Source organism: Mytilus trossulus, chromosome 1, assembly GCF_036588685.1.
Source record: "Mytilus trossulus isolate FHL-02 chromosome 1, PNRI_Mtr1.1.1.hap1, whole genome shotgun sequence".
NCBI classification, from domain to species: domain Eukaryota; kingdom Metazoa; phylum Mollusca; class Bivalvia; order Mytilida; family Mytilidae; genus Mytilus; species Mytilus trossulus.
Genome location: NC_086373.1, coordinates 3,728,302 through 3,743,458, shown reverse-complemented (window position 1 = coordinate 3,743,458; position 15,157 = coordinate 3,728,302). Strand labels below are relative to the sequence as shown.

At 31.9% G+C, this 15,157-nt stretch overlaps 1 protein-coding gene and 1 long non-coding RNA gene across 2 annotated transcripts in view; one reads left to right on the top strand and one right to left on the bottom strand.

Moving 5' to 3' along the window:
- Nucleotides 1-15,157, bottom strand: part of LOC134699009 (uncharacterized) — a 61,117-nt gene that overhangs the window by 8,464 nt on the left and 37,496 nt on the right. Inside the window, exons 16-29 of the mRNA XM_063560704.1 lie at nucleotides 14,874-15,154; nucleotides 13,230-13,287; nucleotides 12,049-12,323; nucleotides 8,289-8,358; nucleotides 6,204-6,493; nucleotides 5,765-5,831; nucleotides 5,238-5,500; nucleotides 4,223-4,289; nucleotides 3,566-3,813; nucleotides 3,154-3,220; nucleotides 2,367-2,638; nucleotides 2,130-2,187; nucleotides 898-1,154; nucleotides 14-80 (exon numbers count right to left, since the gene is read on the bottom strand). Coding sequence (XP_063416774.1) covers nucleotides 14-80; nucleotides 898-1,154; nucleotides 2,130-2,187; nucleotides 2,367-2,638; nucleotides 3,154-3,220; nucleotides 3,566-3,813; nucleotides 4,223-4,289; nucleotides 5,238-5,500; nucleotides 5,765-5,831; nucleotides 6,204-6,493; nucleotides 8,289-8,358; nucleotides 12,049-12,323; nucleotides 13,230-13,287; nucleotides 14,874-15,154 — 2,340 coding nt within the window. The remainder of the gene's footprint in view (nucleotides 1-13; nucleotides 81-897; nucleotides 1,155-2,129; nucleotides 2,188-2,366; nucleotides 2,639-3,153; nucleotides 3,221-3,565; nucleotides 3,814-4,222; nucleotides 4,290-5,237; nucleotides 5,501-5,764; nucleotides 5,832-6,203; nucleotides 6,494-8,288; nucleotides 8,359-12,048; nucleotides 12,324-13,229; nucleotides 13,288-14,873; nucleotides 15,155-15,157) is intronic.
- Nucleotides 7,095-7,917, top strand: LOC134706275 (uncharacterized). The gene is made up of 2 exons (XR_010105606.1): nucleotides 7,095-7,202; nucleotides 7,560-7,917. It is a non-coding gene; the product is annotated as an uncharacterized LOC134706275 (long non-coding RNA).

The window sequence follows — 15,157 nt, the reverse complement described above, 5'->3', positions numbered from 1 at the left end:
TTTTATTCCTTACCCTGTTGTTTTGTCTACCAGTTCTTCTTGTCCCATAATGTCTACAGTTACTGTGGAAGGATCAACCCCTGTAAAACAGCATAATACAACGTTAAAAGTATGTATAACAAGAATGTGTCCATAGTACATGGATGCCCCACTCGCACTATCATTTTACATGTTCACTGGACCGTGAAATTGGGGTCAATACTTTAATTTGGCATTAAAATTAGGAAGATCATATCATAGTTAACATGTGTACTAAGTTTCAAGTTGATTGGACTTCAACTTCATCAAAAACTACCTTGACCAAAAACTTTAACCTGAGCTTCACGCTATCTTTTTCTTTGTTCAGTGGACCATGAAATTGGGGTCAATACTTTAATTTGACATTCAAATTAGAAAGATCATATCATAGGGAACATGTGTACTAAGTTTCAAATTGATTGGACTTTAACCTGAAGCGGGATGAACGGAGGCACAGACCAGAAAACATAATGCCCCTCTACTATTGTAGTTGGGGCATAATAAAAGAATAATCAAATTCTACAATATGTATGAATAACAAGAATATTTTTCCAAACTTCTTTTCCTTGCAAACACCCAAGTACATCCTGTTTAGAGTTACTGGTTTTTTTCCTAATATTTACACAGGTAAAAATCCTGAACACTTATTACCAAAATATTAATATGACTTTCTTTACTTTTCTAAAAATTCTTTCCTCAAATAAACAGTTTAAAGAAGATGGGTTCAAAGTGACAAATGGATTGCGGATTTCATACGAACAAGAGAGAACTGTTTCTATTCAAATGTATAAATCCTCCCCTATAATAGAGATCATAGTTTTTTCATTGAAATGCAATCTGAGTGCAACAAGACATATTGATTGCAGATATTATACTAACCAGGATGTTCTGTGCACCAGGCAGTAATGACAGCACCTTTCATTTTATCATGATCAGTTGTTGACACTTTGTGGTTTAAGTTGAAGGAGAAGATATGAGTAGCATCTATTGTATGCCTCCCAGTCTTTAGTTTATAAGATTTCCCATTGGTAGAAGTAAAATTTAACATTGCTTCAAACTCTGTTGTGTTGAGTGCTGGTGGGTTGACTGTTTTACCATCTACTGTCAGAATGAATGGGAGCCTCCAAGTTTTCTCTCTAAAAATATGGGGAAAAATAATAATTTTCTTCAAATTTGTCATTATATTTATGCATTTTTTCAAAGCTTTGATTTTCTTCTACCTCTTTCACCGTTTTATTTTCTTGATAAAACCACAGTCTTCAAATAGTTTTATAAGCTTTATAATGCATTGGAGAATCATGCCTTTTTTAATACCACTTTTTGAAGTACCAATGATAAAAAATTTTATCATAAAGATCCCGTGTTAAGTAAGAAGCTATAAACAGTAAAACATCCCTTACCCAATAAAATATCCATTACTTAGTGAAACATCAATTACCCAGTATAACAGCACTTACTTACAATGACCCAATAAAACATCAATCACCCATTAAACATCAATTGCCCATTTAAACATCAATTGCCCAGTTAAACATCAATTGTCCAGTTAAGCATCAATTACCCAGTTAAAAGTCACTTACTCAGAAAAACATCAATAAACCAATTAAACATCAATTACCAAATTAAGCATCAATTACCCAGTTAAACACCAATTACCCAATTAAACATCAATTGCCCAGTTAAACATCAATTGTCCAGTTAAGCATCAATTACCCAGTTAAAAGTCACTTACTCAGAAAAACATCAATAAACCAATTAAACATCAATTACCAAATTAAGCATCAATTACCCAGTTAAACACCAATTACCCAATTAAACATCAATTGCCCAGTTAAACATCAATTGTCCAGTTAAACATCAATTACCCAGTTAAAAGTCACTTACTCAGTAAAACATCAATTAACCAATTAAACATCAATTACCAAATTAAACATCAATTACCCAGTTAACCATCAATTACCCAATTAACCACAATTACCCAATTAAACATCAATATCCCAGTGAAACATCAATATCCCAGTGAAACATCAATTACCCAGTCAACCATCAATTACCTAGTTTAATATTAATTACTATTAAACATCACTATATCAGTTATAAATATTACTTACCCAGTTGAAGTATAATATTCCTTTGTTTTATTTAATCCTTCAATATGAATTTTATGGCCTGAAATCGAAAAGAAAAGAAGTCATTCTCCATTGTTTTTTTTGTTTTTTTTAACTCAGACAGAAACCTGAGAAGAATAATTTATCATACCATAATACAGCTAAAATAAGTTATATATTCAAAAACAATTTTGTCAAAACACTATTTGAGTGTACATAAGATCATAAAATCTAACATACCTTTGTAATGCTGTTTGTAGTATTCAACAAGAGCACTGTAAAACTTGGTATAATCAGTTGGTTGTATCCAGGACCCTACATATAATCCCCCAAGGTAACTATAATGGAAGTATTTCTGCCAGTCTGTCCAGCCCCAGGAGAAGCGATACTTATGTCCATGTATATTTGTCATGTTAAAATTAAATGTAGACCAGTTGATTGGTTTGATGCTTGATGGCTTAATGGTCTTCTTATTTTTCAACACTTGGTAATTTACCCTCCAAACAATCTCTCTGAAATAAAAATGTTATTTTGTTTCAGCATTAATTTAGGATAAAAGATATGATTAAAAGTAGGTTTCTGGTCCCTGAAATTTCAAAATTAAAATATCCTTTAATGATCTAAAACTATGGTAGTTCTAAAGATCACTTCTGAATTTTCCCGTACATTTTCTGCATCCCAATGCTTATGTAATTACCCCACAGTAATCACAAATTGTTTAATGAAGTTGCTGCACAGATAGTAATAAATGACTGGGGATGGTAAATTGTTTACAGGTTTGAAGATTTGAAAGAATATTTGCAATTGGTTGTTTGTTTGTATTCTGTTTTCTTTCATGGAAATGACAATACATTCAAGACAATGGTAGGAAAAATTGTATTTCTTTTTTTGATTGTTCAGTTAATGTGACAATGGTGTGTAACTTGCTTACTATTAAAGACTCATTTAAAAAAAAATAAAATTTTTCTTTATACAATAACAGCAACTTTCCTACTTTCTAACTAATCTAAAATTTGAATAAGCTTACCCTTTACTGTTTACTACTTGTTCTTGAGATGTAATCTTTACTGATACACATCTACATGTCTTGTATACTGAAAAATAGGCATTAAAAATGTCAATTAAACATTTATCAACTAAAATGCTATAAGTGAACTAACACCTAAAGTGGTAATTGTGTGGCAGGGTAAAAGAGTGGATACTGCTGACTATTTACAGTTATTTTCAATAAAAGGATATGTCGACACAAAAGACAACAATACTCTGATATTCTGACCAATTAAAAACAAACTGTAATGCATCATAAGGTATAATGGCTGACTGTGATACATTTTTTATTGCAAGAATTCTCTCAGGCCGAAAGTTGCTTGCATTTTATTTGGCTAAAAAAGATGCATAGTTCATTTATCACAGAAATTATCATTATCTTTTATACTTACCAACATTTTTATCTACAATTTTGGTAGTTAACTCCCTCTCCACTTTGGTGATATCTTTCTTAGACATCTTGTAGTTAGAGTAGAATGACATCAAGTTGACAAACAGTTTGGTATCGATGTTTGTTAGGAACTTAAATGATTTCTGTGAACTGATGTCAATCAATGCTGGATCAATACGAGGCCATGTGGTCGAGTGAACCAAACCGCCATTGATGCGAATGAAGTAGGTCAGTTCCCACATTGTTTTCCTGTAATTAAAAGAGTTGAACTCAGATCAATAGACTTAATTTAACAACATGTGATGTGTGCCTTAAAAAGTATTCACTATACTAAACTAACATGATTTCATTCTCAATTTCATTGTGCTTTTATATGGGCAAAAAGGTAGCAAAAGTCCACATTGGAAATGAGTTTCAGATATGTGATGATTACAGCCAATTGTACTCTTCTCAATTCTGAGTTACCACAACTTATTTAAGTATGCGAGGGATTCAGATAGCCATACTGCTTTTAATCTTTGATTTAGCTAACCATAACATACAAATTTTAACTCAAAATGCTTGATCCAATAAATTATAATGACGTTTACATTTATTCTATAACTGCCCAAATTAAAATGGGATCCTAACATTATGTTTGACAAGGTATCATACTAACCCTGTAATATCAGTAACTAGTCGCTGATGAACTGTGTCAATCTGTAAACACTTGCAATTTTCCGAAACTGAAAATTAAAACAAATACTAGTATCTAATATCATAAACATTTTAATTTTATGATTCTTTTCAGAGCTGAATCAGGATTCTCTTTAAGATGAGAACCAGTTAGGAACTTTCATCTCTTGAGAATTTTAGTTTTTTAAAGATGCATGTAATGAAATGTGTAATTAAGGTTCATCATAACCTTTTGGCTAAAATGGCCGTATTTACACCCCAAATTTTACTCTGGGTACAGACTAACCTATACACCTGCAACAGTTTTAAGGGATGGCAGGAACTAGATATATAAATTTTAAATGCATTTTATGTTTCAGAAAATTATTAACTTTTCTAGATTTTGCTATCCATTTTTTTTCGTTCCTGCAGAAGGTGCAAAAATTAACTAAGTAGTGAAAACGATTGAGAAGCTCCCCTCATATAAATAATGTTGTGAGTAGTATTGATTTAAATGGACAATAGATGGACAATAGACACCTGTAAACAATAGGTGATTTAACAGGTTTAAACTGTGTAACTGAGTGGACCGTATCAAATGAAACTCGGGTGTTTGTTTATTTTGCTATCTTCTGCAGACTGGAAAAAAATGCACATCAAAATGCAGGTAAGTTTTTCATTTTCTGAAACGTAGACTTCATATAACTTTTATATATCTAGTTCCTGCCATGCCTTAAAACTTTCCTGAATGTACCAGTTTGTCTGTACTCATAGTAATTTTTGAGGTGTAAACACGGCCATATTTTTCAATTCCTTATGATGAACCTTACTTAATCATTAAACACACAAAAAAACAAAAAAACTGAGCAAAAACAAGTTTTATAGCCTTTTGGGAGACCTATTTCTTATACATGTACCCCAAATAATATCCTTATATGTTAATTATTTGTTAGTTTCATCTATATCCATCTAGCTGTTAATGACTTGGGATTGTGAATGAAATTTGAAAGCATGTTTACCTATTCCTTTTAGATACCAGACTCTGAGTAAAGCTTCCTTCAGATATTTGATATTGGTTGTTACTGAGTAGTCAGTGTAGAGACGAAAGCCATATGAAAACTTCCACATAGTACCAGGCCTGTGGACAACCACCTCATACGATCCACCATATTGATTGGTCCATTTAAACATATCCTTGGTTACAGATATCGTATGATAACGTCTAGAATCCAAAACAGCACCATGTTCCATCACAAAGTATACAAGATTCCAGTAGAAGTTTCTGAAAAGAAAGATCAACAAATTACTACTGGAAATTCAACATGTAAATACTAAAGTATAGATGTTTTTTTTTTATAGCAGACATTGTTTTGAAAGTATCATTTACAACAAACTAAACTTATGTACTATTATATGCTTTACTTATATAACTTCCAACTCTATATTCTCAGGGATTCAAAATGGTTTTTACTTTAAAGTATTCTTCAATTATTACTATAATTCTGGTAGCTGCAAATTTGAATATAATAACAAAATATAATTTTACCCAGAAATGTCCACATATTTCTCCTGCTCTGTTATTGTAATAGAAACACTGGTGTTATCTTTACATCCTGCAATGTAAGAAATAAAAATAAAATAAACTGGACACTTTTAATTCATTAGACATATCAGTGTCACCAATCGTTATATAAAACAATTAAGTGTATGATATTGGATGAACAATTTGACACTTCATTGATGAGTTTATCCCAAAACTCCTATCTAAGCGAACTTCGTAAATCCTGCCCAGTCAAGTAAAATAAATCTAGTAATAATTTTCAGGTAAATATCTTAGATATTTCAATTTTCATTATTAATCACAAAGAAGAAGTGTTTCAGTCATTAGAGATTGTTTTTAGGAATAACAAGTAAACCATTTCGATAGAAAAAACATGAATTAAAGTTGAAACCTATGTTTAACAATTAGTGTTACAAAATTTTACCTAGATGTTTGCACCATATCACACCGAGATCAGTTTCAATACGTTTCCAGTCAAACACTGATATCTCTCTTGATAACAGAATATTAAAATGTTGGTTTTTATACAGGACCTTCTGTGATCTGGCTTCAGTATAAAGTTTATACTCCAGTCCATTCAAACCAGTCCATGGTAAAGTCTGGTACAATAACAACTCAGTTATTGGTTTGGAAAACTCGGATTTAATTACTTCTGTTTTGTTTCCATTATTTACATTAGTGTAAGTCAAGAAAAATACCACTCTCCATGCTTCTCTGAAAATAAAAATAAAAAGAACACTCATTATCTTGTGCTTAGCTAACCCCAACACTTAATTCAAAGTTTCTGAAAACTGGAAGTACGTCTCAGACAGAGCAATAAGAACCCAACTCATCAGTCAAGCTGCTGACCAAATATGAAGTAGTTCTGTCCATTAAATATTTTGAGAAAAGAGGGGAAAAAATAATTGTTCTTCAAGTCAAAAATTCAAAGTAACCACAACCAAGAAGTATGTATCCAAAAGATCCAAAAAGTGCACAAACTTTTAGAGTGAAGGTATAACATGAAGAAATCATATAAAAAAAATTGTAATCTGATGGGTTTTCAACCCTGCCATTTGACGACAGTTAAAACTAATTCCAATTTGAAATTTTTCACGTACTAGTTACCCACTTCAAATCAACTTACTGATTTAATGCAAACTGGTCATTGTGCATGCTTAGCATACATGTCAAGTGACATGATATTCGCGTGTAATACACGCTTTTTCAACGGTTTACCCGTGAGAATTTTGTCACATGGCGTGTACACGCTTTTCACCACTTTACACGCAATTACACGCTTTTTCGTTCCTTTAATTTTTTGGTCGTTAGTGATATCGCTATTCTCGGGTTTTTTCATTACACGGAGATAAATACCGAAAAATTCGAAGTATTTGTTTGGCTGCCATATTGTTTATTCTTCTATATGGACAAACAGTAAAAGGTAAGTAGTTTGTGATTAGTTTTTACGATTTTGTGTCTTTCTTTCCAATTCACTTTGTAAGGATAATGAGAATAGAAATAGGTCGCTTTCAGTGCATGTACCGTCGTCTAAAGCGTCGATAATTGTTAAGCCAAAACGATGTATATGTACGGTATCAAGATAAATTTCAAGATTTATATATTTTGGAGTTCGAGTTTAAATGATCGTGTGACAAGTAACGCATTGTGCATTCTATGTTGCATTGATTATAACAATACATGGAAGAGGAGAAATACAATGTAGCTATTTAAATAAGCATTTAACACGTTAATTTAATGGAAATCAAATTTATAAAACATTTTTCTTTTTCAATTTCAGATTCAAATCTAGCCAACAGATTTCTACAGGCCATGGGGATGAAAATATCACAGAACTGTTGGATAAGCTCTCATAGTACCAGCTATCATCTGATGAACTACCCAGTTTTGACCAGGCAATGGAAGCAATGGCAGAGATAATAGATGATATTTTTTTTACATTGCAAAATGAACAAAACATTATGACATTCTTTAAAATCTTGATGAAGCTTATTCAGTCTAATATCAATTCCTACTGTGGGAGAGCATTTTCAATTATAAAGAAATTGACCCTGAATTCTGATCAGAACTTGACTATGTTACATTTATATTGAGTGCTGTTATATGAAATTATCAAATAAATGTAGCTAAACTTGAAACTAGCAGTTGTTTTAAATATGTGACTAGTGGTATATTGCTTTAAAAGAAACGTAACAAACCACTTACTACAATAAAAGTTTACAGTAGAATATATATTGTTTTTTTATATAAACAAATTTGTATGTGAAATTATGAACATTTATACCACATTCATATTAAAAACTCCGCAACTACGTCACGCGTTTTCACACGCTTTTTGACATGCCATGTCATGTCATGACATGATTTTCCATTGTCAGAGGTTGGCAAGTATGATGCTTAGTAGATTCCGAACATTAAGTAACTAACAAACAATTATTATGATACACAGAACTTGTGAAGCCATCTTACCACATGGTTTTTGTAATTGGAAACTGTCTACTGTACTTACGTTTGATTACTGTCAATGTAGACTTTCTCTTGGAATGCTACATGTACTTCTAAACCTTGGCCTGTATAACCTGGATATAAAACAATAAATGTGAAACAATTAGGTAAATGTGTGTCTTTTATGCTTATGAATAATACACTAACATTAATTATTATTATTTTTAACCATGTTCTTTTTCTATAAATTTATAAGTCTATGTTAAAAATGTATTAATTTAATAAGAAACATTAGCATCAACACAAAATAATAAAATTTCAATTTTTATGTAAATCAAAGAGCTGAAAGCTCTGAAGAAAAATGACGCCACTGTCTCTAATATTGGGATAGTTTTTATGCAAGTCTTGATTTTCACATACCGTAATTTGTTTAACAATGCAACATGTCTCGTAAGCATATAATTGATATTCGTATATGTGTGTGTGTGAAGTGAAGGTGCCAACTGGCTGTTTTTTTTTTAAAGACAAATGAATAGGTCAAGACTACCTGAATTGTACAAATAAATCCCGTGGAAAGGCTTCTATATTTCTCACTGGTACATAGGCTGAATCCGGGTCCATTCGCGCCCATTCACGTTTGCGCCAACTCATGTTCGCCCCCTTTCACTTTCACACCCTACATGTTCGCAACTAATCTTAATTGGTTTTGTGTTTAATAACTCTGTAAGCAAGTGTTTTCTTATAAGTATAATTGTTGTCATTGTCTCAAAATAAAGTGAGACAGCATTTTTTTTTTGTGTTGAATAAATCTTAATCATGTTTTGGATAGCGTATTGTTAAAGATAATAATAATCCTTTCTAAATAAAGTGGTATTTTGTCAACGTTTTATTTAGCGTTAATAACTCTTAATCATGTTTTGGTTAGTGTATTGCTATACTTTGTTTCATTGACCTCTTTCATAATGAAGTGAGATTCTGACTATTTTTTTTTCTGTGTGTTGAATAAATTTTATCATGTTTTGGTTATAATAGTGGATTGCTATATTTTGGTTCCTTTATTTTATTGTTTCATTGTTTCAGATCAAAGGGCTTAAAAACAATTATCTTTTGTGTTTTTCCTTTAAAATCTTCAATGTTTTACTCATACCAAGCTATAAATACATTCAGTATTTACACCAAAGCAATTTAAAACAACAATCATGATTTTCCAATTATTCAACTTGAATTTGAATTAAAATTGGGCGCGAATGAGTAGAGTGCGAACGAACCTTGGGTGTGAACGTGCGAGGTGCAAAAGTGTATTGGGCGCAAACAGACCTGATACCACATAGTCTGAACCCCCTTCTCCCACAAAATATGAAGTAAATTAAAAACAAATTGTTCAGAGAACAATTGAAGTCTTTCCACTGGAAAAGATCTATTTTTATATTGAAATATGAAAAATCAGTTTAAAATGTTAGTTCCTATGGCTTTATAACGTCCTATTAACCTATGACCTTGACCTCAATTTCAAGGTCACAAACCATGGACCTTGAATCAAAATATCCTAGGTCTTTAATATGTTTGGTTAATGAGTACTACCACTTGACGCGTAATTTTAAATGTAAGATGGACAAAAACTCCCTTTTATTGTATGCACAGCCTTTCAACCAAAATATACAAGTAAGGACATGTCGCAACTAATAATTTATGAAAAATTATTTGTCAAAATGTCACAGTATTTGAAAAGAAGTAAAAATAAGCCAAAATCAAAATTTATAATATGACCTTGACCTTTGACATTGACCTCATTTTCATTTTTAGTACCAATGACCTCATGAAGACCTTAGGTCTCTATCAGTTATGGTTTACCAGTTGAAAATGCATATCGCTTGAATCAAATGAAAAAGGGGGAATAACTCTCATATGGAGTCCCCATAGAGCTATGGTTCAAACGAATATTCTTATCCTAAATATGTAACGAGCAATTTGGTAAAATAAAATCTTTTACGGTTACGAAGGAGAGGTGGCCACAAGAAAAACAGTGTTTGGGGAGATAACTCTTACAACATAATGTATTTTGTTATAATTACATTTGATATATGTTTCATTATAATACTTTATTCTGATTGGCTAACTGCACATCACATGTTATTCCTCAAGTAATTGCATCACTCAATAAAACTTTTCATTCATGATAACACGTGGTCCCACAATAAAGTGCACAGATGAATTGAATAAAAAAGTTATAAAATTCGTGTTTTCATGATCCTAGCTAAAAAAAGTAATTATAAGTATTGAATGTTTCTTTTTGTAACCTCATAGGGTTGCAAAAGCGTTGACCGTGTGCACATTTTTAGAATGAAGCGCTTACGCTTACGCGCTTCATACAAAAAGTACTTCGGTCAACGCTTTTACACCTCAATGAATTTACAAAAAAAAAGCATTCAATACTTAAATGCAGTTGTAAATTTTTAAAGCAAAAAGAGTTAATACTAACTTTCACTTTTTTTGGATGTTCATGTTCATTTTGTATGTATTTATTTTTCTCAACTACATGAATTTTTTGGTGTATTTTTAATGATATATATGAGTAGTCCAAATAATTATTACGTCTGGCAAGGCTTTTTAAATTTTATTCTGGGACACCTTCCTATGACCACAAGGCTATGTTAATTTTTTTCTGGGACGCCTTCTTAGGAAGCCTTCCTACGAACGTCTTAGGAAGGCGTCCCAGAAAAAAATAAAATAGCCTTGTCAGACGTCATTATTATTTGGACTAATACATGAGATATTGGATATTTTTATGCATTATTTAACCAGTTGAGTCTTTTACAGGATTGTTTGTTTAATGCTGTTTAAACATTACTGAAAAAAAAAAAACCTTAAATTTGCTAATTATTTGGCATGAAAGTTTGATTTATTGAAAGGGACTCATAGTTTTCCATTTAATTTTAATAATTGTCTAATGGTTAAAACAATAGCTTCGTTGTTTACTTTTATACACAACATATTCACTTTGGTTTCGTTGTTTACCTAATATTCACTATGTACTTGGTAACAGTTATTAATTAATTGAATAGAAAATATTATAATAAATATTATTGGAAGCCGAATTGACGTCAAATAGGTGCTGATTTGACTAGATGCCAATTTAACCAGGTGCCGACTTGACTTATACGTTTCAATTCCTCTGCGATCGTTTGCGGTATTTTCTTGAGAAAACCTATTTTCCATCATTAAAGAGAAGAAGAAACTGCTTGAAATGATTCCCGAACGCTTCGTGATTGTTAAAATAAGTTTAATTCACTCAAGAAACAATTTTAAAACTTGCGATGTTTAAACAGGAAGTTTCAAAAGCACGTGTAAAAGAAGAAATTAACCGGTGAGAGTGGAAATCCGTACATAACATATATCACTATAGTACGACTTTTAAAGCAAAACAGTTTCATCCTTTTGTAAAACAGTCTTAAATATACCTATCACATTAATGTTTGAAGGGTCTTAAGCTTATTCAAACCATATAAGTCGGTATGAAACACCAAAACGGAATGATAATAACCGATTACGTTTTGTAGTTTACAAAATTCTGGACTGGTTCCTGTCAAACTACAACACTTTGTTCGACTGTAGTGGAATACAAACAGAAACCAGTTAGTTTGTAAACTGGTTCCTGGCTGATTACTACACAATGCTCATGCATAATGATAACACAAGCACATTCCAGTTTGTATTGAAATTAGTAAATACGAAACCAAGCGCGGTAGGCAGAGAAATCAGGTCGGCAGTTATGGAACAATGACTGCGTCATTTTCCAAAAACTTAACATAAAATTATGGTCATACCCATCCATTTTGCCTGTAAGGCAGTTATAAGCTGAGATGAAAAATTTGCCAACAATTCTATAGATGATAATTCCATCTTGAAGTATAACTCAAAGTGATAGTCCATAAACAGTGTAGACTCTGATGTGTTAGAGTCATACAATGTATAATTCAACATAGAAAGGTGTTTCCTCATGTAAACAATGCTGTTCTCTCTGATTAAGGTGCTGGTCAGTGATTTCTCCTGTATAACCCTATTAACTCTCCATACATAGTATAGTGCTGTCATTAGTTTCCTGTTAAAAAAAGTTATGATGTGTTAAATAATACAATATAATATGTAAAGGATCATTATCCTATAAACAAGAATGAGTCCATAGTACACAGATGCCCCCTCCCACTATCATTTTCTATGTTCAGTGTAAAGTGTAATTGGGGTCAAATCTCCAACTTTGGCATTTCAATTAGAAAGATCATATCATAAGGAACAAATGTATTAAGTTTCAAGTTGATTAAACTTTAATGTCATCAAAAACTACCTTGACACAAAACTTTTAACTTGAAGCGGGACAGACAGACGGACTAATGACCACACACCCAGAACAGAAAGCATAAATGGGGCATTATAAAACAAGAATGGATAGCTTATGGAAGGCTAAATAGAAACACAGTGATTGATATCTAAATAGATAAATTGAGAATGTATCCAATGGATACAGATATGCCCTCAATTCCATATATGTATACAACGTTACAAAGAAGCACAACTCCAGAAAGGTAAATGTGTTGCCACCCAAATTTGAACTTGATCTGAGTTTTGTGGTAATAAGCATTGTGTATAACATTTGGTTGAAGCAAAGTAAAGTTTGAGAATGGAAACCAATTTTGGAATATACGTATTCAGGTACAGAATGGCAGACAAGGGTACACTTAATTCCTCCTTCTCTGCAACATGGGGATGAAATTCTGCTGAACAGTTGATAAACCATCTTTCAATATGAAAGTTTGTAGACAGCATCATTGGAATGTAGTAAGTGGTATGTACTAAATGATTGTCATTTTTGTTCTGCTTCATGTTTAGTGGGGTTAAAATTTAATTCAGTTACTTGGTTAGTGCCTTTGAATTTAACATAATGTGAAAGAGTAAAGAGAATTAATAGCCCTTAGATTTTTAATCACACACCAGTAATTAAGTTATATACCTGCTTTTCTTTTCCATGAACATTCTAGACTTTAATATCTGTACTTCAATATTGGCTGCTAATAAAATGAAAATATCATATTAAAGACAGGCCTCTACATTATCATTTTTTCTAACTTGTCCCTTCGGACAAGTTGCAAGAAAATCAACTTGTCCGAACTCTTAACTCACTTGTCCGAATTTTTAATTGAAATTCCTCCATATTGATAATACATGTTATATGCAATAATAACACTTGCCCTTTGATTTTACCTAATAAAGATCAATAAAGGGAGTATTTTATTATGTGATATGAATACCACATCAAAATTCATTTTATTATTTCAGACTGAAGGCTTATTTGCAAGACTGAGCTCTCTGACTCATTGTCACTATATATCATGTGTCGATCATTAAATTATATCTCTTTCCATACCACTAGGTTCTTCTATTCATGGACCTATATTCATTCTGAAGTAGTGGTATGGTTTAAACCAAATACACCTGGCACCTTTTTATAAATAAACCTTTTTAATTTATTGATGGTGCCAAACAAGATTTTACAATTTTTTTTTGACTTTTACATACACTAATATACATGAGATATGATCAGGAAGTACATAAAACATTTTAGTAAAAAATCTGCCTTTTTAGATTTCATTTAATTTTTACATCTTAACTTATTAATTTAACATATTGATCTTATTAAATAAAACCTTTCTTAATTTAATGTTATGCCTAAAAGCAAAATCAAATGACACAAACTTTAATTCAAAAATTTAAAGTTAAGGCAAACAATGGTAAAACTCCATATCATGCATATGGAGGTGCTCCTAATTCAAGGAGGCTTATACTAAGAAGAAATAATAACATTGGGTTACATCCCCTTACTTATTTCCCCTGGTCAATGGCTGCCAGCATGTTCAAATACGTTCCATTAGAGACATATTATACAAGTTTACATGTCTCTGGTTCAATCAATGAATATTTATTTGATTTTGTATGATCAATAAAACAATCATTCATATTTTTAGGAATGCATAAGTCTTGAATTTGATCTGTTAACATCTGACATCGATTTTTTCACTTGTCCCATCGGACAAGTAGTATGATGAATCTACTTGCCCGACACCTATTTCCACTTGTCCCGGACAATCGGACAAACGGTAATGTCGAGCCCTGAAAGAATAAGCAATTTGATAAAGGAAGAACTGTTATACAGCAAGCTCATATATCCCTCAACACACAGTAAAAGGGACGTGCTCAAAATGAAATGCTGCAATAGTTTTTTGCTTACTTTAAGATATGATTCTACTCCTTCTGGATTTTAGAGAGTGAAGTTTCTTACAAGCCATAAGAATTAATAGTGCTATTATACATTTTAAAAAGTTCCCCTAATGAACATAGTAACTCTCATTTCAAATATTTTTTTATAGAACTCATCCAAGGTTTTGTTGGTTGGAAACCTTGTATAACCTACAACTGTGGAGTAGGATTTAGTAAAAAAAAATATGGTCTTATACCAGTGACATGAATTGATATATCAAACAACCGTGATTCCAAAGACCAAATAACTCCCCCCCCCCCCCCCCACACCACCACCACCTTCACATTGGACAATGTGTCAATGAATTATATAGGTTTTCCCCTACATTATAATACTTACTTTCTATAGTAACATTCACTGAATCTATCAGCAACTGTTCAATAGCCTTCATGTCTGACATCATAACAAATCCTTCAACATTTATACGCCAACTTTGATCCATCCGAAATATGTCCCTGCCTTTCTTATTATAAACCATGTAGTGTTTTCCACTCTGCTTCAGTACTTTTTGCATTATGAACCAGTTACGAAGCCAGTCTAATGATGGTTTGTCAGTTGTTCTAGCATCAACTATTTCTCCATCTCTCATCAGGAAAAATACTAAATCTGTTACTAGATCACTG